General features: G+C 47.2%; 1 protein-coding gene across 1 annotated transcript in view; it reads right to left on the bottom strand.

The window, feature by feature from the left end:
* The window catches only part of Pitpnc1 (phosphatidylinositol transfer protein cytoplasmic 1), a 267,470-nt gene that overhangs the window by 25,272 nt on the left and 215,736 nt on the right, over positions 1-26,462 (bottom strand). The window contains exon 6 of the mRNA XM_051158946.1: positions 19,520-19,615. Coding sequence (XP_051014903.1) covers positions 19,520-19,615 — 96 coding nt within the window. The remainder of the gene's footprint in view (positions 1-19,519; positions 19,616-26,462) is intronic.

Consider the following 26,462-nt stretch of genomic DNA (forward strand, 5'->3'; position numbering starts at 1 on the left):
TTAATGGCGTGCGCCCACCCGGCTGGTTATTAGCTTTTTATAAAAGGACATAATGCTTCATTTTAATGTAACCAAGAAGCTGTTGTTTATTTTTTATTTTTTGAGACAGGGTTTTACTCTAGCCCAGGCTGGCCTTGAACTCCAAGCAATCCTCCTGCCTCAGCTTCTTGACTGCTGGAGACCAGTACATTGAAAATTTCATGCAGTGGCCTGATGATTTCCCAAAGGATACATTAAGTGAATGCTTTTGCCCCTGGAAAATATGGGTATGATGTGCTTGGAAACCAAGGTCTTTGCAGATGTAATTAAGCTAAGGATCTTTAGATGAGATCATCCTGGATTAAATGGCTGGGCCCCAGGTCCAATGACAAGTGTCCTTGAAAGAGACAGATGGGGGAAGGACACAAAGAGAGTCACTTGGGGACAGAGGCAAAGATTGGGAGTTGCCCAGTTACAACCCATAACCTCCTGTAGGAACCAGAAGTCAGAACATCCTCTACAGGCATGGTTTTCAACCTGTGGGTCACAGCCCCTTTGGTGGGGATGTCGAATGATCCAAGACCCACAGATATTTATATTACAATTCATAACAGTAGCAACAAAAATAATTTTATGGTGGGGGTGGTCACCAAAAACATGAAGAACTGTATTAAAGGGTCACAGCATTAGGAAGGTTGAGAACCGCTGCCCTAGAGCCTCATTCTGATCTCAAGACTGTGACAGAGACCTCTGGGTAAGAAGTGCAGGCAGGGCTGGAGAGATGGCTCAGAAGTTAAGAGCACTGGCTGCTCTTCCAAAGGTCCTGAGTTCAGTTCCCAGCAACCACATGGTGGCTCACAACCATCTATAATGAGACCTGATGCCCTCTTTTGGCATGTAGGCTTACACACTGGAAGAATACTGTATCCATAATAATTAAATAAAATTTAAATAAGAAAAAAAATAAAAGAAGAGCAGGCAGAGCTTGGCTCCAACTGGATGTGGGCAGGGTCTGGGCACCCAGCTTTGCAGAACATCCAAGGTTTACCCATTGCTATGAACAGAGGAGAAACCTGAAATTCAGACACACTCAGCAACCTATCCAATACTTGTACTTCCCCCGCACCCCCAATCCCTGGGCCCAAGTGCTCAAACCACCATGCATACGTCCCGTCCCCACCTCACTCTTTGATGAGACTTAACCACAGGAAGAAATAGACAAGGGACTCCTGGGTTCTTTCTGCTGTGATGACAAGAAGGCCCTATCTAGAAGCCAGGGACTGAACCTTCTCAGCAGCCCCGGTGTAGCCATTTCCTCTGAATTGAAACATTCCCTCTTGGAGGGAGAAAAGAAGTCTAAGCAACAAGCACAACTCAGGAAACTCAAGGAACTTACAGGGCTCAGGGAATTCAGAAAGTTACAAGATTCTGTAAACAGAAATAACTGTTGCCAGAGAGGAACCTTTTCTGCCAGGGGAGATGACAGCAAGCCACTGTGGAGCTCCAGCCATGCAGCTGTAAAGGATCATCAGCTGTGCTGGGATGGGCTTTTTGGTGACATGAGCTGCCTTGGAGTCACCCTCTAAGCAACTCCTCACCCACATTCCATAAGTAACCCCAGTCAACCAAGAGATTTGGGTAGATCTCTTTCTTTGATCTGTCACCAATGCTCTATGGGGAGGTGGGGGGGGGCAGGGGGGCGGGGTGCAGAGACCTTTGTTCTGGTCTCCCCAGGCTGTCTGCCAGAACCTTAATTTCCCAGCCTCCACAATTAAGAAAGAAGCCATTACTGTTTCAAAGCTGCCCCATCTACAGTCCTCTGCTACAGCAGTCTGGGCAGAGAAAGATACAACCCTTCCCCTAGGAGGTCAGAACATTTCATTTGAAATCCCGGCATAGTAGGACAAGATCCACACGACTGTTCGGGGGTTCATGACTCCTCCGTGATGTCATTGCAAAGCTACAAATTGTAAGCTGCTGTTTTCATCCTGGAACACAGAAAGTGCCTGATGCTTGGCGATGGCACAGAGTGACACAGACATGAAGCCCAAACAGCCCGACAGAGGCTATCATGTGTGGGTCACTCAAGGCTCAAGCACGCTCTGCAGAAGAAAGGCACACAGCTGTGGGCCCACCTGGCTATCTGTAATCCTGTAGTCAACCATTCAGGAAAAGGAGCTCAAATCTGAACATGAGCACTCGACAGGATGGAAGTTTCCTCTGGGGAGTGACAGGCTTGCTGAGCATTCCTGGTTTCTTTCTTTTAATGTTTTTTAAAAATATTTATTTATTACATATACATGTATGCCTGCATACCAGATGAGGGCACCTGACCTCATTATAGATGGCTATGAGCCACCAGGTGGTTACTGGGAACTGAACTCAAGACCTCTGGAAGAGGAGACAGTGCTCTTAACCACTGTGCCATCTCTCCAGCCTGCATTCCTGGTTTCTGGTACTTATTTGGGTCTACACGTCAAGAGAAGGCTGTGCTTTTGTTTTGTTTCCTTTTAGACAAGGTCTTGCTATGCAGCCTTTCCTGTCTCTAGGTAGACCAGGCTGGCCTGGAACTCAGAGATCTGCTTGTTTTTGCCTCCTGAGTGCTGGGGTAGGTTATGTCATCATGCCTGTCCTCAAGAGTAGGGCTGACGTGCTGGAGAGATGGCTCAGCGGCTAAGAGCACTAGCTGCTTTCCCCGAGGTCCTGAGTTCAGTTCCTAGCAACCACATGGTAGCTCCCAACCATCTGTAATGGTATTCATGAAGAGAGAGCACTCATGTACATAAAATGAATAAATGTTTAAAAAAAAAGAGTAGGGCTGACAATTGTTATGGGACACAAGCTCTTATCGGTGAGACACATGGTCAGGTCCTAGGCCAAGGTCATGTCATGGGATTCAGTGCCCAGACACAATGTTGTCGTCGTCGTCTTTCTTCTTCTTTTTCTCCTTCTTCTTCTTCTTCTTCTTCTTCTTCTTCTTCTTCTTCTTCTTCTTCTTCTTCTTCTTCTTCCTCTTCTTCTTCTTCTTCTTCTTCTTCTTCTTCTTCTTCTTCTTCTTCTTCTTCTTCCTCTTCTTCTTCCTCCTCCTCTTCTTCAATTGCTCTGATTCTGGGTTGTTTGTTGAATGGGCTTCACCTGAGGACATCACTCAGGAGCCACCAAGAGAGGTCTCTTCCCACTCCCACCAGCCACACGTACCTCCTGACACAGGATGGGTTCGTCTCGAATACCTAAAAGGTGACTTAGCAGCTTTGTTTGGGTGTGATAAAAGTTGTCCCTACACACCTGCTGTCTGTCCTTTCTGCAATCTCTCACGTCGGGGCTGGGGCAGCTCTTCTCCTGAATGGGGAAGGTGGGTGTTTTGTGCCCCGTCACTGCTATAATGAAGCTCCACAGACAGGGCTTGGATGACAGAGATTTGCTGTCTCACAGTGTGGAAGCAGACATTCAGGATCAAGGTGTTATCCCTGCCACTTTCTTCTTCCTCAGCATCTAGGGGGTTGCTGACCATCTTTGACGTTCCTTGGCTTATTTATAAAGCACACTTCTGGAGTGGTCACAGACAATGTTCTTTTGGGTACCCACAGCATCTTCCCTCTGTGCTGCTCTGTCTCTGTGTCTTCATATAAAGGGCATCATCACATGGGTTCAAGGCCGACCCTGATGATACTAACCTATTACAGTTCTCTAGTCTCAGTTCACATATGGAGGTGCTGCAGGCAAGACTTTGATAGTTGGTTATTTATTTATTCACTGAGACATGGTCTCTCTTTATGTAGCTCTGTCTATCTTAGAACTCACTATGTAGACCAGGATGAGCTGGACTCACAAAGATTTACTTGCCTTTGTAGTGAGAATTTTTGTTTTTTGTTTTTGTTTTTCTTAACATACAAATGTTATGGGAATATGTTTGTTTTAATCCCAGGTGTGGGATATGGGGCTTCTTCAGATTGTCCACAGCAGCTGACTATGATTTGCCTTGAGCTCTAGCAGGGATGTGATTTTTTTGCCAGCTGAAGATACTTTACGTTTGGAATTCTGGGGACTCTTGAGAAGGTATAAATGCTAGAGCCCTGAGAGGGCCTGTGGTTGCTGGTGGCCTCCCTGATGCTGCTGCTGCTCCTGCTGCTGTTGCTGGTTGCTAGACTAAATTTGCTCCAATGGAACTTGATGCCCCTAATCAGAAGGAAGCGGTCTAATGATATGGACACCCCCTTTCCTCTCCAACCTTCTTTCTCTCCTCCCCAGTGTTGGCAATTTGGAAGGGATGGTATGGGGAGGTAGGAAAAAGAACCCAATAAAGTACCCAAAAGTCCAGCTACATGCCTTATCACAGTTGGCTTTAGGTCTTTTCAGATGGACGTTACTGAACCCATACCAAGAGTCAGAGAGGCATCTAAGTCGTTTTTCTAGTCATGTGGCACAGTATCTATTAGAAGCAGCTTACAGGGGGGCTGGAGAGATGGCTCAGTGGTTAAGAGCACTGCCTGCTCTTCCAAAGGTCCTGAGTTCAATTCCTAGCAACCACATGGTGACTCACAACCATCTATAATGAGATCTGGTGCCCTCTTCTGGCCTACAGTTGTACACGCAGGCAAAACATTATATACATAATAAAGAAATAAATCTTTAAAAAAAAAAAAAAAAAAAGCACTGCCTGTTCTTCCAAAGGTCCTGAGTTCAATTCCTAGAAACCACATGGTGGCTCACAACCATCTATAGTGAAATCTGGTACCTCTGGTACCCTCTTCTGGCATGCAGGCATATATGAAGGTGAAACACTGTATACTTAAATAAATACATCTTTAAAAAAATAATATACCACCACAATTGTTTAAAAAAAAAAAAAAGAAGAAGAAGAAACAGCTTACAGGAGAAGGGAAGGCTTATTTTGGCTCACAGTTTCAGAGTATCTCAGTCCATCATGACGGGAGAGGCATGGTTATGGGAGGCTCCTCCCAGATTGGCCAACCAAGAGGTAGAGAAAGCCAGGACAAACAGGAGATGTAACTCCAAGGCCCACCCACTAGTGAGCTACTCTGACAGGTGAGGCCTCCAGGTCCATAACGTTCCATCTCCCCAAAACACTGCCACTAGCCGAGGAGCAGGTGTTCACTCCCATCAGCCTGTGGACAACATTTCGCATTCAAGCTGGACTGGAGAGGTTTCCACAAAGTCAGTCGCCTAGATTTCTGGGGTCTCTTCTACTGCTCACTCACCTGATCACAGAGCCTCCCAAACGCTGCCACTCCATCTACAGCCGGGTCTGCTGGGTGACAGGGGAACTCTCTGCAAGCAAGGCTCTTGCCTGGAGAGATGGCGCTCAGCTCCTCAGCCCAGCAGCTGGCTTCCTCCACATGTGTGATACTGTGTTCTTCTGGCCAGGGGCTTCTCCATTCATCCATAGTGACATCTCTGGCTCTGTATTCTACTGGTATTCTCCAGGCCAGGCACATGGTAAATGGAACCCTTGCATCTAAAGCCCATCTATAGAGAGAGGGCTGAGCTGGTGCCAGGTCTGTTTTGCCCAGGACTTGGCTGGCTACCTCTTCCCTTTGGCACACCTGTAGATGCTTCTTCCTCTACAGGTCAGCAGGACCTGCAGGGCACTGCCATCTCACACCAGGGCAAGCCAAGACAGAGGCAACACTGAAGGAGTCCGCACTCGGTAGGCCATGGGACACTGTGCCCTTGCATGGCTTGCGATCAAACTCACATCTGGAAGGTGCCAAGAGAAGCCCACAGGAGACCTTGGCCCAGCTGCAGCAGAGCTGGCATCTGGGAAGCAACACTATTAGGCACACAAACTGAGATACAACGTCTCCATGATTAATTACACCTTCAGTCAGAACCACAAAGGACAGTAACCAGCAGGGGCGTGCCCTGCTAATTAAAATGATACGTTTTTGATAAATGTTAAACGTAAAAAAGGCTAAGTGGGAACTGCAGCCAGGGATTGCTAGTTTATGTAATGATAATGCGTAACCACGAAGCAAGGTATTAGGATTTTTTCCCCCTATGTGCTGGAACTTCCCCCCAAGGTCACTCCAAGGTGATGGTTAACGGTGACAGGTAAATCTCTGGGCATGTGTGTAAGGAATTTTCTAGAATAGGTTAATTGAGATGGGAAGACCCACTCTCATGGCTGGATTGCATAAAAAGAAGAAGGCAACCTGAGTACCAGCCCTCATCTTTCTCTCTTCCCAACTGTGGATGCAGTGTGACCTGGCTGCTCCATAAGCCTGACGCCATGCTGTCCCCGCCATGATGGCCTGAATCTCCAGACGCTGAGCCAGAATAAACCCTTCCTTCAGCAAGGTGCTTTTTGTCAGGTGTTCTGTCGCAGCAATGACACACCTTCCAATGCTGTCTGGAGTTGTCTTTTTGAGACACGGTCTTCCTGTGTAGCCCACAACTGGTCTGAAACCTGGAATCCTCCTGCCTCAGCCTGCAGAATGCTGGGACCACTTTCCTCCAATGAATGGCCATTTCAACGGGAAGAAATGTATCCCACAATTTAGCACAGGGTTTCTTGAGCTTAAATCCTATAGGAGTTTTTATATACTAAACACTTTCAAAGTCCCGGAGGAGGATGTGTTGTGACCCTATTCGTGTGAAATGTGCGCACGTCAGGGAGACAGAATATAGATCAGTGGTTTCCCAGGCTTAGGGTAGAGAGAGGTTGGGTTCAGAAGATAGGGGTGACAGTTAACATATACACAGTTCCTTTTAGGGTACATATCCATGGATATATTTTAAGCTACATTTTATACCTACCTACCTACCTACCTATCTATCTATCCATCCATCCATTTATCCATCTATCTGTTATCTATCTGTCCTGTGTGTGTGTGTGTGTGTGTGTGTGTGTGTGTGTGTGTGTGTGTGTACACACATGATGTGCCATGTGCAAGTGTAGAAGTAAGAGGTCAGTTTGCAGGAATTAACTCTACCCTTCCATCAGTGTGGGTCCCAAGGATCAAACTCAGATCATGAGCCTTGGGTACCAAGCACCTTCACCTCCTGAGCAGCTCACTGACCCTGATCTATGACTGAATGAGTACCCTCAAAATGGGTAAACCCCTTGGGTTTGTGATCTGTAGTTCAACGAACCTTTCAAACAAAATCAAACCTAGGAGCTTTCAGAGCATACATACATGAGCGCTAAGTGAAGGCTGGACTTAATAGGTCGACTGTGATGGGTCGGTTTACAGAAAGGAAAACAAAAAGCCTAAATGGAAATCACGGCTGGAAGGGTCGATTCTTGCTTTGTTAGCAGTCAGCACCCAAAGTGCTGTTTTTAAAGCCTTTGCTCTTAGCACCAGAAAGTACTGCAAACACAGGGGTGTATGCTGTTCCCCAGCAAAGTAGCTTGATTAGAGGCAGTTGGCTCTTATATTCTGTCTGGCACGTAGAAAGCCAGTAAAACCCCACCAGGCTGAGAAGAGAGAGTGCGACAGTGGGGATTTTGAATAAACACCCAAAAGATAATCAGCCACAAAGACCACTATGGATGCCTTCTAGGGGGGCCAGGGGAAAGACCAAGAAAAAACAAAAACAAAAACAAAAAAAAGGCCACTGGTGAGGGGGGTCAGAAGAGAGCTAAGGACAGAAGGAAGGAAAATCACCACACGGGCTATGTGCTAAAGGTTGGCAGCAGAGCCCGTGCCAAGCACTTCACACATAATTTCAATTAACCCTTGTGACTTAATAAGAAAAGGACTGGGCCCTTATCTGCTGATCCTGGGATGATGCTCTGTAGTTGTTGGAATTTCCCAGGCCTGAGCCATCTTTACTATCCATATGGAATGCCTTCCGCCACACCCTAATTTGTGTTGATGAGAGGAATGGAATTGGAACTCTTGTACAAAATGGGGTTGGTTATTAGAACAACAAAGTGACTGAAAGTCCCAGCCACTGGCCTCTGGGAAATAAGAGGGGAGTGGTGGAGAGCCAGATCAGTGAAAACTTTTAAACAATAAAGCTGGTGATTAAGAGAGAGTCCAAGAGCTGAGCGTGGTGGCGCACGCCTATAATCCCAGTACTTGGGAGGCAGATGCAGGCGGATCTCTGTAAGTTCGAGGCCAGCCTGGTCTACAAAGTGAGTCCAGGACAGCCAAGGCTACACAGAGAAACCCAGTCTCAAACAAAACAACAACAAAAGGACCCCTGTTGTATAGGGTTTTTGTTTTTGTTTTTCAAGATAGGGTTTCTCTGTGTAGCCTTGGCTGTCCTGGACTCACTTTGTAGACCAGGCTGGCCTCGAACTCAGAGAGATCCATATGCCTCTGCCTCCTGAGCGCTGGGATTAAAGGTGTGCGCTACCAAGCCCAGCTCTTGTAGTATAGTTTTAAGGCTAGTTGAAAAGTGTATGGGTAATAACAACTCAGGAACTCCTCACCTCTGTGTAGGAAGGGGTTAGAGGTTCACAGGAAGAGGTAATCTCCTACTAGGTCCCGGAAGTACCTGACTTCAGTGACTAGCAGCTGCCTGAAGACTGCAGGGCCATAGCTCCTTTGTTCCCTGCGTTGGGCCTGGTTCCCAGTTCTAGTGCAATAAAAGGTGTCTCCCCAATGCCCTGTTACATAAAGCAACCCAGTTCCTTTTGACACAGATATCAAGACGACTCCTAATTACAGTCAACAAGATTATTCCAGGACACACTAGAAGGAACCCCCTCTTACAATCCGTGATGACAGGAGGGCAGGAAGCAGCATCCTAACAGCCCTGAGCCAAGCTTCTCCATTTAGGAAGGCAGTGTAGGACCCGAATGGGTCTGCCACCTTTGGATCTGGGCTGCCTTTGGAATTGTCCTCACCCAAGCTGACTTTAGCAGTGTTCTCTGTCCATAAAGGTTCATCAGTAGCCCTGATCTATACTGATAATATACAATCTGGCTCATAGATAGCTCAAGTTTATTAAATCAAAAGGCCAATCAGAGAGAAACATTCTTTGTGTGTATAGGAATGGGTGTGTTTGCAGGTATACATGGAGGCAGAGGTGATGTCAGGTGTCTTTCTCTATTTTATTTATTTTAAAGCTCTCTCCTCTCTCTCTCCCTCTCAATATATCTCTCCTATTATATATATGCATATATGTAATTTTTTTGAGACAAGGTTTCTCTGTGTAGCCTTGACTGTCCTGGACTCACTTTGTAGACCAGGCTGGCCTCAAACTCACGTAATGTTTTTTTGAGACAGGGTTTCTTTGTGTAGCCCTGGCTGTTCTGGAACTTTCTCTCTAGACCAGGCTAATCTTGAACTCACAGAGATCCACCTGCCCCTGCTCCTGAGGGCTGGGATTGAAGGTGTGTGCCACCACTGCCTTGCTTTATTATTGCTTTTAAAATTAGGTATATATGCCTGTGTCTGCCTGTGGCTTGTGGATGTGAGTGCAGTGACCTTGGAGACCAGAAGGGGGCATTGGATCCCTTGAAACTACAGTTACAAGCGGTTGTGAACCACCCAGTGTGGGTACTGGGAACTGAATCCAGATAGCCTGAAGGCATGACAAGTACTCTTAACTGCTGAGCCATCTTTTTAGTGCTAAAGATTTATTTTTAAAATTGTATGTGTAGGTATCTGGGCATGGAGGTGCATGCCTTTGATACCAGCATTCCAGAGGGAGAGTCAGGTACATTTATGAGTTCCAGGATAGCCTGGTTTACATAGTGACTTCCAGGGCATCCGAGGCTAAATAGTGAGACCCTGTCTCAAGAACAAGTGTTTGTGCCTTTGTGTGTATGCATGTGTGCCATGTTATGGAGTGCCTACACAGGTCAGAAGAAAGGTTCCCCTTAGAACTGGAGTGGCTGTGGACCACTGGGCCTAGGTGCTGCGAACCGACCCTGGGTTCTCTTCAGGAGCAGCCAGCCCTGTACAGCACTGAGCCATCGCTCAGTCACACATGAAGGTTCGAATCAAGGCTTCCAGGAACTTCCAGGAAGTCATTTAGTCTCTCTGAGCCTCAGCGCTCTCATAAGGCAGGAATGGCATCTGTTTCTGATTGTTCAGATTAAATAATACTGCCTAATCACACACCTTCACATCAGTGGCTATTTTTCTTAGTAATTAGCTCCCGAGCCTCAAGGGCTAGGTTTGCTGAGCTGTCGAGAGATCTGTTGAACACTCCAAGGCCTGTGTTAGTGAGTCAGTGAGTGTATGTCTTTCTCAAAGCCCCTTAACCATAAAGACAAAGAATGGCACCTTACCTAACATTATCTATTTTCCCCCTGACATTTTTGACGCAGGAGCTGAACAGCTCCATTTGAGGCAATCAGGGAGTCCGGTCTCACTGTTTGGGGGCTAGGAGGGAAGGAAGGACAAGTGCAGGAATGTTGTGCTGTGACCAACGCCCATGACCACTGAAGATAGCCATCTTGATTCCACTGAGCCAGCCAATAGGCATCGGGTAGGAAGAAAATGAAAGGCCTTTGGCTGGTCAGATTGGACTGTCAATTTGATGAGACTTCGAACAGATGTAGAAATAAACTGAGACAGGGTTTCTATGTGTGGCCTTGGCTGTCCTGGACTATTTTTGTAAACCAGGCTGACCTTGAACTCACAGCGATCTAGCTGCCTCTGCCTCCCAGAGTGCTGGGATTATAGGCGTGTGTCACTGTGCCCGGCTTCCCCCTGCTTTCTGACTATGGGTGCAGCTTAACAAACTCCTTCCTACCCCCGTGGCCACATCTTTGCTGCCATGATGTGTTTACTGCGCCCTCAAACCCTGAACCCTAATAAAGCCTCTTTCCTTGAGTTGATTTTGTCAGGTGTTTTTGTTACAGCAGCAAGACAGGTGCCACAAGTACTGACTCTGCTTTGGGAGGAGAACAGGCAAGCTTTGAGGCTTACACAGGGCTGGAGAGATGGCTCAGAGGTTAAGAGCACCGTCTGCTCTTCCAAAGGTCCCGAGTTCAATTCCCAGCAACCACATGGTGGCTCACGACCATCTGTAATGAGGTCCAGTGCCTTCCTGTGATGTGCAGGCACACATGTGGGTAGAATACTGTATAAATAATAAGAATATCTAAAAAAAAAAAAAAAAAAAAAAAAAAAAAAAAAAAAAAAAAAAAAAAGACTTGAACACAGTCAACCAAGAGGCCCTAGGTCTAGGTCTTGCATGGCTTCCTTGCCCATCTACTGCACCTAGAGCTACACAAAAACTTCACCGGGTGTCAGCAATATACTCTTGGGCATTCTGGTCCCTAGAGCTGTGAGGAAATAAACGTCTATTGTTATAAATGACCTGGGCTGTGGTACGCTGCTATAGCCTAAGAAAACGAGCTAAGGGAGGCACCGTCCTGTGGCTTGAAGGGCCAGACTGCCCAGACTTGGCATAACTGTGAGTTTACGTTCTAAGGTTTCTTAGGGATGCCGAATCAGATACAAGGCATCTGGAAAGAGATTAACCCACAAGGCAAGTAGCAATGCATCTTTGGTAACTCCTCTATGCAGTATAATTGGCTCGAGTTTCTGAAGCATCTTGGTGAGGCTCCAGAGGGTTTTGAGAGTCTAGAAGCTGGGTTGTCATGTTACGCCCCTCTCCCCGACTCGCAGTGCTGATTGAAAAGCACCATGCAAACAAACAAACGAACTTCCAGAGTGCCACTCGTGGCAGCCACCTGCCAAAGGCACTTGTTAGCCTTGAGACACGGGCTCTGCAACTCTTCTGCAGATCAGCAGAGTCAAAGCAGAAGGAAGCCCTTGCCAAATGCTGTGATGGCTAGGTTTCTAATATTTATCTTTTGTTATTTTTCTTCTTTTTAAAAAAGATTTCTTTATTATTATGTATACAGTGCTCTGCCTGCATGCACACCCACAGCCAGAAGAGGGAATCACATCACATTACAGTTGGTTGTGAACCAAGATGTGGTTGCTGGGAATTGAACTCATGACCTTTGGAAGAGTAGGTGGTGCTCTTAACCACTGAGCCATCTCTCTAGCCCCCTCTTTTGTTATTTTTCATTGGGTGTTTGCTGGGAATGGAATGTTGACCTTCTGAAAGAGCCACAGGATTTTAAGTGCTGACCCATTTCCCCAGGCACATTAGTTCGTAACTGTCAACTTGACATGACCTAGTGTCATTTGCAGAGATCTGGCTGCTTGTGCCTCCCCAAGTGCTGGGATTACAGGTATGTGCCACCACACCCAGGGTACATAAAATTTTTAAACAGAAAAGAGAGCATGTTATAGACCCATCTCACACCTGCTAGATGTGTGAGGGGCACAGAGAGACGACACGCCCATATTGCTAGTGAGATAAGCAGTATTCTGAAGGGTTGGTACAACACACACACATTTAGGATAATGCCATCTCTATATTCTGCTCTGGAATAAACACCTCCAACACCACTTCAACAGCATCCCGCTATGGGATGAGGGATGATAGTTCTGGGATATCATGGACTACTAGTTCTTCTTTATGAACACAAGGTCTCATGGGACCCAGGCTGGTGTCAAACTTGCTATGTAACATTGGCTCTCCTATGTTGACCCCTGGGGAAAGGACAATCTGCATTGTTGTTCTGGCGGCTGAAAAAGCAGAAAAGCAAATCTTTGCTGAGATGTGTTCTCAGGCTTGTCGATAAGACTGGCTGCTCAGGCTATGTCCAGAGGTGGCTACCAAGACTAGCCTGCCTTCCTTCCCTTGTCTAGAGGTGACAACCAAGAGCTAACTTTCTTATTTCTTTCCTTCCCTCCTCCTTTTTCCTCTTTCTTTCTATGCTAGGTATGGAGCGAGGGTCTCTGCACAGAGCAGGCATGACGAACACTATGCCCCTGAGCCATACCCAGCCTTGTCTTGGATTCTTAAAGCACCAGCACCACCCAGGCCCTGGTGATGGCAGGGCTCCAGGCCCAGCGATGCAGTGGCTGCTGGGGATCCCTGCCCCCTTCAATATTTCTCCCTTGCTGGTGTCCTATCCCTGCGTTCCAAGATTCTCAGAAGGCACCACTGTGGCCATGGATACAAATTGTGACTCCTCTTATTACCCACGAGGCACTGGGAACCCATCCCTAAACAGCTACGTTCTCTCAGAAAGGAACAGATTGGGGGGGCGGGTAGCAATAACAACAACAAATTTAACTTAGCCACTCAGCATGAGACAGCCATATCCAACATGGCCCTTTGGAGGGAACTGAGAATCTTCAGCACTCTTAACCACCAAGATGCAAACTCAAATGCAAATATTTTAATTTGAGAGAGCTGGAAGGGTACAGCTAAGGACGGCAGTGTTTACTCATCTGGTGTCTCTGCTCCTTTCTGGGGGCCTGTCCTTAGCACACAGCATTTCATCTCTCGCCCTTGACAGTTATTGGAAAAGTTAGATGTGTCTCTCTTTGTTCCTGTCTCTTTCTCTCTAGAGTGGAGTCAACAGACGCTTTAGACTGCTGTGAACGATGAGCCAGCTGCCAAGAAAGCTCTGGGCCAGGGAGACCATAATCCAGGGAACGGGATACCGAGGTTTAAGAGTCACCTCAGTCCAAGGAGAAAGTCCTAAATCAAGTTTCATCTAAAGAGCCTCTCAGCCCCGTCACATGTTCCAGTGCACCACACGTGGGGTTCATGCTGCTAGGCCAGCCTTGTGTGTCTCCTCTTCTCTTTTTATCATCTATCTATCTATCTCATACACACACACACACACACACACACATACACCTGACATGGGTACTGGGAACTGAATTTGGGTCTTTTTTTAAAAAAAGATTTTATGGGGCTGGAGAGATGGCTCAGTGGTTAAGAGTGCCGCCTGCTCTTCCAAAGGTCCTGAGTTCAATTCCCAGCAACCACATGGTGGCTCACAACCATCTGTAATGTGATCTGATGCCTGCAGGTGCACATGCAGGCAGAACACAGTATACATAATAATAAATAAATAAATCTTAAAAAAAATTTTATTTATCATTATGTATATAGTGATCTGTATGCTGCAGGCCAGAAGAGGGTATCAGATCCCAGTATAGATGGTTGTGAGCCACCATGCGGTTGCTGGGAATTGAACTCAGGACCTCTGGAAGAGCAGATAGTGCTCTTAACTATTGAGCCATTCTTCTATGAAAATAGCAAATGCTCCCAATGGCCGAGCCCTGTGTGACTCTTCCTCATGGCTATTCAAGTTCAAGATCTGAACTTGTCCATGGAAATGACTAAGCTCTGTCATAGAACATACTTATATTCTCTAAGTCGACACAGAGAGAAATTTCCTTCACACGCAACAAGAAAGTCGAGATCAAAAGGCAGTGGGGGGGTTGGAGAGATGCTCCTGCAAAGCGCCTGGGTTTAGCTCCCAGCACCTGTATCACCCAGCTCACAACCATCTGCAACTCCGGTTCGACAGGAGCCAGTGCTTTCTTCCAGCTGCCTTGGGCACTGCACACATGTGGTCCCATACATACATGCAGACAAAACATTCACACACATAAAAATAACCATCACGTTCGCCTCACCCTCCACTTTCTTGACTAGGGAATTCCATTTATTTATTTTTCTCCCCTGTCCCTTAGTACTGGAAGTACATCTGAAATTTACAAGACATGCCCTCCTACACCTGGCTAGCTATGTCTCCAGCCAGGTGTGGTTGGAGCTGCTGGGGCAGCACCAAGGAGGCCAATAAACGTACCGTTTTCTCTGCGCACAGTCATCACGGAAGCCAAGGCACTGAAGCAACACACTAAACGATCAGGCAAGAGAAAGAAGCAGATGCAACGCTGGTCAACGCAAATCTGCCTCAAATGAGATCTCTGTGAACTTGACTTTGACCCGGGTGGACCAGTTCTGCGTGCAGGAAGTGAGGTTTGGTTTGGTTCTTACACCCCGGAAACTGCCACCTCAGCTTTACAAACGGGTCTCTTGGGCTGTGCCCTCTGCACAGTGCCTTTTTCCTTCACTGGGATCTTCACCTTGAAATCTTGGCAGAGCATCACACAGTCAGGATGGAAATCTTGGCAGAAGCAAGAGGCTGTGTGTCAGCCGCGTAGCGCATGCAGACTGTGCATCAGCCACACAGCATGTGCAGACTGGATCAACTGCACAGCGAGTGCAGACTGTGTGGAGCTCATCCTCGCCCTCTCTGCTGCTTTGCTGGCACCAATGGACCAGGCCATGTGACTTGGTGCTGAGAACTTTCTGAATTCCATAGACAGCCGGGGCTCTGTGTCTGCTCAATAGAGGTGCTCTCTCTGACCCCTCAAATTCACACTGACTCTGTGTGTATGTGTGTGTGTGTGTGTGTGAGAACGTGCATGCGGAGGCTGGTAATCCAACTGGGTATCCTCTTTGAGGGCTCTCTTCCTTACTGAACCCAGCACTCACTGACTGTCTCTACTGGCTGTCCAGTGAGTTTTAGGGCTCCACATCTCTCTGCTCCCTGTTTTGTGGTTACAGACATATGCCATTACAGGAACATTTGGTTTTCTATAGGTTCTAGGGGTCCAAACTCAGTTTTTCTAGCTTGCAGAGGGCACTTTACCCATGGAGCCATTTCTTTGCTCTGATTAAAAAGAAAATATGGGGCTGGAGAGATGGCTCAGTGGTTAAGAGCAAGCGCTAGCTGCTCTTCCTAAAGACCTGGGTTCAATTTCAAGCACCCACATGCCAGAGCACAACTGTCTGGAACTCCAGTTCCAAGGGATCCAATACCCTTACACAAACATACATGTAGGCAAAACAATGTACAAATAGAAATAAAAAAAAGAAAGGAAACACAATAGTACTGTTTTTCAGGATCTTCTAATCAACATTAAGGGGCTGGTCAGTGGTTATGGGCATCTGAGCCCACACCAGGAGGCTCATAGCTACCTCCAACTCCAGCTCTGAGGCATCTGATGCTCTCTTCTGGCCTAGGCAGGCACCTGCACACATGTACACACACAAATACAAATGCATAAGCACACAGACACACACATGTAAGTTAAAAAGTTAAAACTGAGTCTAAGAAGTTTTGGGTGCTGCTGCTCAGGCTTTGGGTAGGAAAGAGGAACCCCGAAGGGCTCAGCAGAGCCTTAGGCTAGGCCATCAGCTCATCCTGAGTCCCTGCAGTGTCTCTTGGAATCCCCAGTTAGTGGTGACAAGAGGTCTGTGAGACAGGAGCCAGCCAGTGGAAAATTCCCAGCTCTGGTCACCTTAATGAGAGAGGCATTCCTGATTGTGTCACTCAGAGGCTTCCAGGAGGAAATGGGAAAAGAGAAAGAAAGCTCCATCTCTGCCTTTGGCCCCGGTGACAGTGTGTGGGACAGCCGACTGCTGGAGAGGCATGCGCCAGAGAAACGCAGTCTGGGTTTATCAGCACAGAAAAAAACCACACCCCTTGCTAAGCCCCACCCCCTTGCTCTGCCCCAACCTTCCCAAAGAAACACACACACACACACACACACACACACACACCAGCTTCTGCCTACCAGCTCCTGCAGGCGTCCTTGCTTCTGACGCTGCAAGGATGGATTGTAGAGCAGTCCGTGAGATAGTAAGTCTCAGACTAAGGGAAAGGAACTGACTCACAACTGGTAGTTTAGCGGCGGCGGCAACACATCCATTCTCTTTGATGGCACTCGCTCGGAAATTACTGCTGCTGGAAGGAGAAACAAAGCCCTTGGCCTTCACTCACTCCTTCAACAACTGTTGCGTGAGTGTCTGCTTGGAGCTGGTGTTAAAGTAGCGGGTGAAATCCGGGGAAGGAGGAAGACGTGAGTTCTCATCTCTGTAAAGATGGCGCGGTGGGATGAGCTAGCATAAGCCAGTGTGATCTAAGACAATTAGCAGAAGACAGCATGGTCTAGAGGCCACGGGCTGGAGAGGAGTGTCAGGGGGCAACATCCTCAGGAAAGCTCACTGGAGGGAAGCCATGTCTGGCTGGAGCTTTGAAAGAGGCTCAGGGGCTGGGGAGATGGCTCAGCTGGTGAAGCACTCGCCACACAAGCAGAAGACCCGAGTTCGAATCCTCAGCACCCAGGTAAAAGAGCCAGACACAGACATTCATGCCTGCAGCCCTAGTCTGATGAGGAGAAGACAAGAGGACTTGCCAGCCAGCCAGTCCAGCCACATCAGTAAGCCTCAAAAAACAAAGGCAGAGGACTGTTGAGATGGCTCAGTGGTTACGTACACTTGCAGAGAAGATCTGGGTTTGGTTCCTAGTACTCCTGTCAGATGGCTCGTACACACCTATAACTCCAGCTTCAGACCCGATGTCTTCTGGACTCCATAATCATGTGTACACAGACACACACACACACACACACACACACACACACATTAAAAAATATAACTAAGATGAATCTTCAAAAATAAAATAAGATAAAGAGGGACTGAGAAAGATACCAGGTCTCAACCTCTGGCCTCCAACACACACAAACTTGTACATACACATACTAAACTCTATTAAAAGCCAGGCAGGGCTAAGACCCCATCTCAACAACCAAACCAACCAACCTACAAAGTTTCCTCTGACTATGAGTTCTGTGGCACATTCATGGCCCTCAAGCCCCCTTACTCCTCCCCCAGTTCTCAGAAAGGGGGATCCCTCCCCCCTATCATCTGACCTCAGCCTATCAAGTCTCATCTGGACTGCCTGTATCCTCCTCTTCTGTGGCCTGGCAAGGGAAAGCAATCAACGTGTGGGCACCAGAGTCCATGTCAGAAGTAGTCCCTACTCCCCATATTATGGCATCCACAAGGAGACTGTGCTGCGTATCTACTACATCTGAGCAGAGGGTTCATGTCCTCACTGTACATGGTCCTTGGCTGTCTCTGTAGCCACCATCCCTGCTGCCCCCCCCATTTGTTGGCTCCATTGGTCTCCTTGTGGAGCTCCTGTCCCCTCCAGGTCCTTCCATCCCCCAACTCTTCCATAAGACTCCCTGTGCTCCACCCAAGAATTTCTTTATTCATCCCTTCCCCCTCCCCGTCTTACCTACTCCCTCCCTCTCTTTCTGCTGTTATTAAGACAAGGTCTATTTAAATGCCCCGGCTGGCCTCGGACTTCTCACCCTCACCCTCCCAAATGTGTAGAAACATATCTGCACCCTTAAGTTTTATTTTCTTTGAAACTTTTTTGAGATTTATTTATTTATTATGTACTTATTTATTTATTTGCTTCTCCCCCCTACCCACTGTGTATGTGTGCATGTGCGTGTGTGTGTGCGCGCGCGCGTGCGTGTGTGTGTGTGTGTGTGTGTGTGTGTGTGTACAGTGTGGGTATGGAGATTAGAGACAATTTGTGGGAGTCTGTCTGTACTCCTTCCACCATGTGGATTGTAGGGATTGAACTCAGGGTGTCAAGGCTTGGCTGCAAGGACCATCTCGGTAGCCCAGAACTTACTTCTAATGGGTTTATGTGTAGCATCTTCAATCAGCCTTAGTGAATCTGAGAGAAGAGCTTCAAGGTCCATGTGTTAGAGCTCAAGGACAGATCTGGGCCCTGATTCTAAACATACTATGATTGGCTGCATGTAGCTAAAAGACAAAAATAGCCCCGAAGTTGTTGCTGTCCCAGGGTTGGGACGCTGTTTACAAGCGGGTCACTCAAGTTCCAACAGCAGCCATTAATAAGGTATTAACAGGCTATAAGTCACGACTGGCATCAACAATAACGTGAAGGGGGAGTGGCAAGACAGAGGGCAGACTCTGGTAGGGGACGAGCCAGAGGGGAAGATGTTCTCATTCATGCAGTCTCGGCCAAGAAAAGAAGCCCTCAGGAAGGTGCCTGCTATTTTAGGAGGATGGTTTCTGGGCCAGCATGAGCCATCAAAGTTTTGAGGCTGAATTGAAGATTTTCTTTATGGTAAACTCCAAAGACAGAAATGAAATGCTGTCTGCATCCTCACCCAGACAGGCTCCAGTGTTCAGAAAGGCCAGTGTGGTGTGGTTGATGCTTAGCCCCAGGGACCCCGATGCCCAGCAGGCTGATGACTGAGTTGGGAGGATAAGAAAAACCAAATGAAAACAAGATGGCAGCAGGCTCGGGTGATGGGCTCAGGGACTTCATTTTTGAGGGTACCCAGAGATAGCTGGGGAGACAGTTCAGTACCTAAGACCAGTGGCTGATCTTCCAGAAGATCTGGGTTCAATTCCCAGCATCCCCAGAGCAGCTCACAGTCATCAGTAACAGCCCCGGGGACTCTGATCTCTTTTGGCCTCTGCAGCTGCTGCATGCATTTGGTGTACAGAAAACACCCACACACATTAAATTAAAAAAAAAAAAAAAAAACATTCTTAAAGAACTCAGTGAGGGCCTGAGGAGATGGCTCAGAGGCTGCTCTGCCAAAGGTCCTGAGTTCAATCCCCCAGCAACCAGATGATGGCTCACAACCATCTACAACAAGATCTGGTGCCCTCTTCTGGCCTGCAGGCAGAAGAACACTGTAAACATAATAGTAAATAAAATCTAAAAACAAAACAACAAAAAACAAACCCCAGCGAGATGTCAAGACTAAGCCAAATGAGCATAAAGGCGGATGGAAGGCTCCCAGGATCGGAGGTGTTTCATAAATTACTGGGGAATGAATGAATGAATGAATGAACGCACGGGCACATCTTGACCACATACCTCGGATTCTTTGTAGTAGCGCTCTGGAATCTCATCACAGGCAATGTCGATAAAGCACACTTCTCTCTCCAGCTCTTTGGCTTCATTGTCAAAAATCTGAAAGGACAGAGCAGCACATCAAAGCTCTGTGGGCCAAGCCTTGCTGAGTGTCCGTGGTTAGGGCATCCACGTCTATGGCACCATGACACCCCGCAGCGCGTCTTCCCGCGGCCCCGCACCCCTCCCCCAGCTTTGCCTGCCACAGAATGTGGGAGAATCACGACAGGCTTTTACTCCTCGCTTAGGTTTTGTCACGTCAGAGGCAGGTGTAGCATCTGTCATCGCATGCTGAGGGGTAGACGAAGAAGTGGGCTGTTTTTAGAAGTTCAAGAATGAGGAAATAGATCTTTTCCAAAAATCTCTTCCAAAAAAAAAATTGAAAACTGCTGAGTTTTGGCAGCTCTTCTGAGACGAGGCTGGGGGAGGGTCTGGTGAAAACTGAGACAAAAAGCAGAGACACAGCCCAAGACTAGGGGAGAAAACTACAACACGTGCCTTTTTATTTGTGTGTGTACGAATGCCATGGCATGTGGGGTCAGAGGACAAGCTGCTCGATGGGCTCTCTTTCCACCATATGGGGCCTGGGCTCTAAGTCAGGTTGTTGGACACGGCAGCAAAAGCCTTTACCTGCTGGGCCATATAACCAGCCTATCATTAGCTTTTGTGTGTATTTAATTCACAAATAGTACACTCTCGTTGCAGAAAACAGAGATAGGCAAAAAGAAAATAAACCGCAAACCCTTTCCTTTGTCTAGGGTAAAACTTTCTTTTCTTCATTTTTCTCTCCTCTCTTTGAGACAGGGTCTTTCTAAATAGCCCTGGCTGTCCTGGAACTCACTCTGTAGAGCAGGCTGGCCTCGAACTCACAGCAATCCGCCTGCCTCTGCCTCCTGAGTGCTGGGACTAAAGGGGTGAACTACCATGCCCAGTTTGGCAAATACAACCTTGAACTTCAGATCCTTCTGCAACTATAGACTTATATCACAAGAACAGAAAGGCCCTCATGTAAGCCAAGAGAGCAAGCGCTCTACCGACTGGGCCACACCCCCAACTCAAACGTGTGGGCTTTGTTTGTTTGTTTGTTTGTTTTTGAGACAGGGTCTCTCTGTGTAGCCTTGGCTGGCCTGGACTTACTTTGTAGACCAGGCTGGCCTTGAACTCACAGTGATCCACCTGCCTCTGCCTCCCAAGTGCAGGGATTAAAGGTGGGTGCCACCATGCCCAGCTCAGGTTTTTTTTTTTTTTTTTGGTTTTTCGAGACAGGGTTTCTCTGTTGTAGCCTTAGCTGTCCTAGATTCACTTTGTAGACCAGGCTGGCCTCAAATTCACAGCAATCCACCTGCCTCTGCCTCCCGAGTGCTGGGATTGAAGGCAGGCGCCACTACACCCGGCTTCCACGATCACTTTTAAGGGTGTGATTTCATTGGTATGTGAACAGGATACAGCTATGTCGGGTTGTTCTGGTCTAGAACATTTATTAAGCATTATGGGTGGGTTGGCAGCCGTGCGCGCGCACACACACGCACACACACACACACACACACACACACACACACACACACACATTTTGGCCTGAAGTAATAAGACAGTTTCTGAAGGGAGGTAAGCAGATTGGGCTTGGAAAGCCCCTTTATCCTTGAAAGAAGCCCCTGCCCTTCATCTCCCTTCACGGGATTGTTCATTACCATGGATCCCATCGCACTTTCCCACAGATGATGGGGTATTTTGTAAGAAGAGGGCAGATCCCCACCAACACTGTTTTTGATGCACAATTGCTGCCTATTGACACACCTTTCTGAGGAGCAGCACCCAAGGGCTCTTCACCCGAGTCAGGTGAACAGTTGTAGCTCAGTGGTCATCCCGGAGGCTATCTGCCGAGCCTGCTATTTATTTGCTTCATCGTCTGTGTCTTTTCTCCTCCTTCTATTTCCTTCTTCTATTTGCGAGTGGCCATGCATGACGTGTGCAAGCCAGCGTTTCTCTATCACTTCCTACCTATTTTTGAAACAGGGTGTCTCATGCCAATCGCCCCCCTTCCCCCCATGCCTGCTCTTCCAGATGTTTAGAGGCCTTGCAGACACATGTCTTCAGACTGGTCAGGGGAGATGATGCTCCAGCCTGCCCTGAGATGCCTGTGGCACATTCCACATAGGCATAGACAACTTAGATGAACCCGGGTCCTTCTCACTGGCTTTCATGGTCCAGCGCTTCTGGGCACTCTCACTGTCTGGGATGGATGGGTGGATTGCCCAGAAACAACAGAACATTCAAGTCTGAGTGGAGGAATCTCTCTCTCTGTCTCTCTCTCTCTCTTTCTCTCTCTCTCTCTCTCTCTCTCTCTCTCTCTCTCTCTCTGACAGCCGAGGGCTACATAGAAAGACTCTGTCACAAAATAGCAAAACAACATGAGAGCAAGTGGTCATATCTCATACAGGAAGCCAGAGGGAGAATGGAGTCCCACAATCCCGTGCTTGGTGTTTGTTGTCTCCTCCTCTTCCTCTTTCTCCTCTTCCTTTTCTCCTTCTCTTTTTCCTCCTTGTCTCCTCCTCTCCTTCCTTGGCACCCCTCTCTCTCTCTCTCTTCTCTCTCTCTCTCTCTCTCTCTCTCTCTCATGAGCCAAGAGTATAGGGAAGACTAAACAGAATGCCTGAGGGGATGGGACTTTCTAGACAGTAAATTACAAGAGAAACAAAGAGGTTTGACATTCATTAGTATCGTCTATGGGCTTTAAAGAAAGGGAAGTTGGTAATGTGTTAAGAAGGCCATTGGCAAGCTGTGTGGCTTTAACTAATATAATTAGTTATACATGTAAGTGAGTGAGTGTGTGTGGGGGGGAGGGAGGAAAAGAGAGGAGGGAGAGAGATTGATATTAGGTGTCTTGTCATTATAAACTTTCCTATTGCTTTTTAAAAACTAATTAGTTAAGGATGCATGTGGGGGCTGTGTGGGTTGTCATTATGCTGTGGGGGATATCAGGCGTCTGGCTCTTTCACCTTGCCTCAGTCCCCCGAGTTGGAGGTCCCTCACTGATCCTGGATCAGAGACTGGTGGCCCATGAGCTCCGGTGATCCTCCTTTCTTCCAGGCCACACACAGCTGGAGTTACAGGAGTGCATGACCATACTTGAGTGCTGGGGATTTGAACTCAGGTTCTCAAGTTTGAATAGCAGGTACTTTTTACTGGCTGAGCTATCTTCCTAGACCCTCAACTTTATGGGGGGGGTACTGGGGTTGTAAACTCAACTAGGGTCCTCTTGTTTGTGTGGCAAGTACTTTATTGACTGAACCATTCATTTCCCCAACTGTAATTAGAACTAAAAAAAAAAAAAAAAAAAAAAAAGTGAGAGCTGGGCACCTTACTGCTTCTCAGCTCTAAGGATATGACTGACTGTCTGAGCATTTTCCCTCTAGAGCATGTACTACTCAAGCATTGTCGATAGAGGGCGATATTGGGGTACTATTGCAGCCCGGGTTGGTCTTTTTTTCAGGCTTGAATCCTGGAGGGTGTGTGTACAGTCTGTAGGAAGGGCTGTTGTTCTGCCTTGCTGTGTGCCTGGAGGGCAGTTACTCAATGACCTTGCAGTCCTGGCAGACAGCCCAGGAACCACTCCATTCTGGCCCTCCTGATGCAGGCACCGTGTGCGTTTTAGCCTTGCACTGGCAGTGTGTGCCAACTCCCTTGGCACATCTGGCCACTAACCTCACCTTGCCCGTGTCCCAGAAGACTTTCTGTTGTTCAGTGACTAGCACCTAGCTCTGGTTCAGACAGCCTAAGGAATTCCAGCCTGGGGTGACAGCCACACCTTCTCCAGAGGTGTCAGCATCTGGCACCTTAGGCATGGAGGAAGGGCCCTTTCAGAGTTTGTCCTTTGGTCCTTCCTTGGGCATTCTCTCTCAGCTCCAGAGTAACCTTTATATTTTCATCCCATCATGGTAGTTGCTTCTATCTATGTTACTCCTGTTCAAATAACTGTGATTTCTGCCTTCTGCTTGGGCCCCAGCTGATAAGCTCGCTGCACGCATTGCTGTGCCTGGCTTGGAGGACTACAGGGGACAGTGGAGGCTGGACTCCTGCCCTTGAAAGGTGACCAAGGCTAGTCCCAGAAATACAAGGCAGAAATAAAGAACGTGCTTTAGAAGAAGGAAGTGAACAGACTGTAAACCTAGGGAGAGGAGGCATGGATAAAACTCCATTGTTATTCCCAGTTTTCAGATGAGAAAAATTGAGGCTCAAAAGTGTCAGGTCATACAGCCAGTTGGCACGGAGTGGAGGTGCAGACTAGAGGTCGTGGCTCCTGGCTCTACAACTAGGCTCCACCGTGATGAAATACTGAGTCTTCATAGCCATCTGAGAAGATAACCACCAGCCCAATGTGCTTCCTACTTCTGTCTAGTCTGGCTCTCTTCTCTGGCCCCCACGGAGCATGCCCTGAAGACTGCTGCTCAGTCATCCCTGGCTCAGTAGTTCAGGTGTTCTATTAGGAGCAACCTCTGTACAGCCTCTAGCCTCTTATGATAATAAGATGCTTAACTTGTGCCAAAGCCCCTGAGATACCAGGTGTGGAGAAGTCCATATGACGTCAGCTTCATAGCCAATACTTCCGGGTAGGTTTCCGGTACCTGAACCCAGGAAATCACGCGAGGCCAATATCTTCAGGTGTGAGATGACAAAGAGCCAACGTGTCCAAGGACTGATGGGTTTTCTAGTGTTCAGGGTTTTAGGAGAAGCCCCTATGCACTCAGTAAGTCTAAAAAGCGAGACAGAGAACAGTTGAGGAGGATAGCCAGTGCTGACCTCTGACCTGCACATGCATGTGCACACAAGTGTATAAACACATGCACATATGTATGTATACACACCAGCATGTGTGTTCATGTGTGCGCACACACACACACACACACACACACACAATCACTTTCAGAATTGTACACTTTAAGAATTTGTCTTAAAGAAAGACACTAAATTGAAACTGAAAAGATTTTTAGACAAAGATTTTCCACAACGTAATGGCAAGGGAAGAACGACGGAAATTGGGGGACAGCAAGTCTGTTTATCTCACTGAGGGAGAAGGTCAAGGAAGTGAGGATGAATCTGTGTGGGATCAGATACTTTGTGTCACAGGGTCCTGACTGAGGAGGGCGATCTGGATCTGGCTCCCTTTCTGTTGCTGTACGTTCATAAACACCAGATGTGTCCTGCCCCAGCAGTCAGGATGTCTCCTTGAACAAGCCAGCTTCCTAAATGTTTGCGTTCTCTTGTTTCATTTCCAAACTTTGAGTTGGGGGGTGGGGTTTGCAGCCTGTAGGAAACGGCATGTAAATCCAGATATGTGGCTTCTGGGCCAGCCTGGTCTACAAAGTGATTCTGGGACAGCCAAGGCTACACAGGGAAACCCTGTCTCAAACAAACAAACAAACAAAAAAACAAAAAGCAAAAAAAAGAAAGAAAGAAAAGAAAAACTCTCTGTATTGCCACAAATCTCTCTGCACACATAAAAGTATTCTAGAAAATAAATTGTATTATTATTATTTTTTAAATTGAGATATAAGTAGAAAAAAAAAAAAAAGGAGGGTGTTGTCCAAGGTTGCAGCTATGTAGATTTTGGTTTCCCTGTAGTATGCTGAAAGCTGTGTGAGCAGGCAGGATAGAGATGGCTGCTGGGTGAGGATTTTAAAGGGAAAAAAAAAAAAAAATCTACCAGTCATCTCATTTTCTGCTTCAGATACAATTGAAAGGACAAAGAGGCCCAGCCAAGGCACTGTTCCTTTCTACTAGATTTTCAGCATCTGGAATGTGATTAATTAAGACACCAAGAAAGGACAGCGAGGAGGCAGGCTGCGAGCAGAGGGCTGTTTCACTAGTGCCTCGCTCTTGTTCTACTCTCATTCCTGTCACCGTGACAAAATATCCCGACGAAAAGCAACTTCAGGGAGCGAGGGTTCATTTTAGCTCATAATTTCAATTTATAGTCCATCTCTCCAACCTATAGTCTGTCACTGCGGAGAAGTCATAGTGTCAGGAGCCCCAGGCAGCCAGTCACGTGACACCCATGGTTGGGGCAGAGAGAATGCATGCATGTTCCTGCCCAGCTAGCCAACTCTATGTGCTCCAGGGCCAGGCCATGGCGCCGCCCACTTTCCACGTCAGATAAAACCATCAAGACAATCCCCCACAGACCTGCTCACAGGTCAGTCTGATCCAGACAATCCTTCAATAATAAATAAATAAATAAAAATATTTGGATGGCAAATATTTAGTAAGCCCCTACTATGTGTGTTCCACAGTGGGCCTCTCAGAGGTGGAAGATAGGGCTTTAGGGGACTTAGAATTTTGTGAAGACTAGATTTAAAGCAAGTGTTAGTCAAACAACACTCTAGAGCACATGATCTGTTTGCTATCAAACTGCATTTGTCCTTTGAAACCAAACCTCACACACGGCTGAGCTCCCTCCCCATCAGGTCCTTATATGAATGGCCATAGCACCTACATAAATCTACATCTTGCTTAAAACTAAATCATTCCTACATTCTGTTTTGCTGGGTTTTGTTTTTTCTTGAGACAGGGTTTCTTTCAGTTTTGTTTTGTTTTTCGAGACGGGGTTTCTCTGTGCAGCCTAGGCTGTCCTGGACTCACTTTGTAGACCAGGCTGGTCTCCAACTCAGAGATCTGCCTGCCTCTGCCTCCTGAGAGCTGTGAATAAAAAGGCGTGTGCCACCACCGCCCGGCTAGTCTTATTCTTTGTAATACCTAATAAATGTATTTTTAATCACCTTTAAAACATTATCTTGTGTAAGTATTAGTATGTAAATTAGTACATGTGCCCAGATACATGTGTGGAGGTCAGAGGACAAATTTTGGGAGTTAGCGATTGCCTTCCATCACCCGTCTTTTAAAAATTATTTTT

This window comes from Acomys russatus, chromosome 16 (assembly GCF_903995435.1).
Source record: "Acomys russatus chromosome 16, mAcoRus1.1, whole genome shotgun sequence".
In the NCBI taxonomy this organism is placed as follows: domain Eukaryota; kingdom Metazoa; phylum Chordata; class Mammalia; order Rodentia; family Muridae; genus Acomys; species Acomys russatus.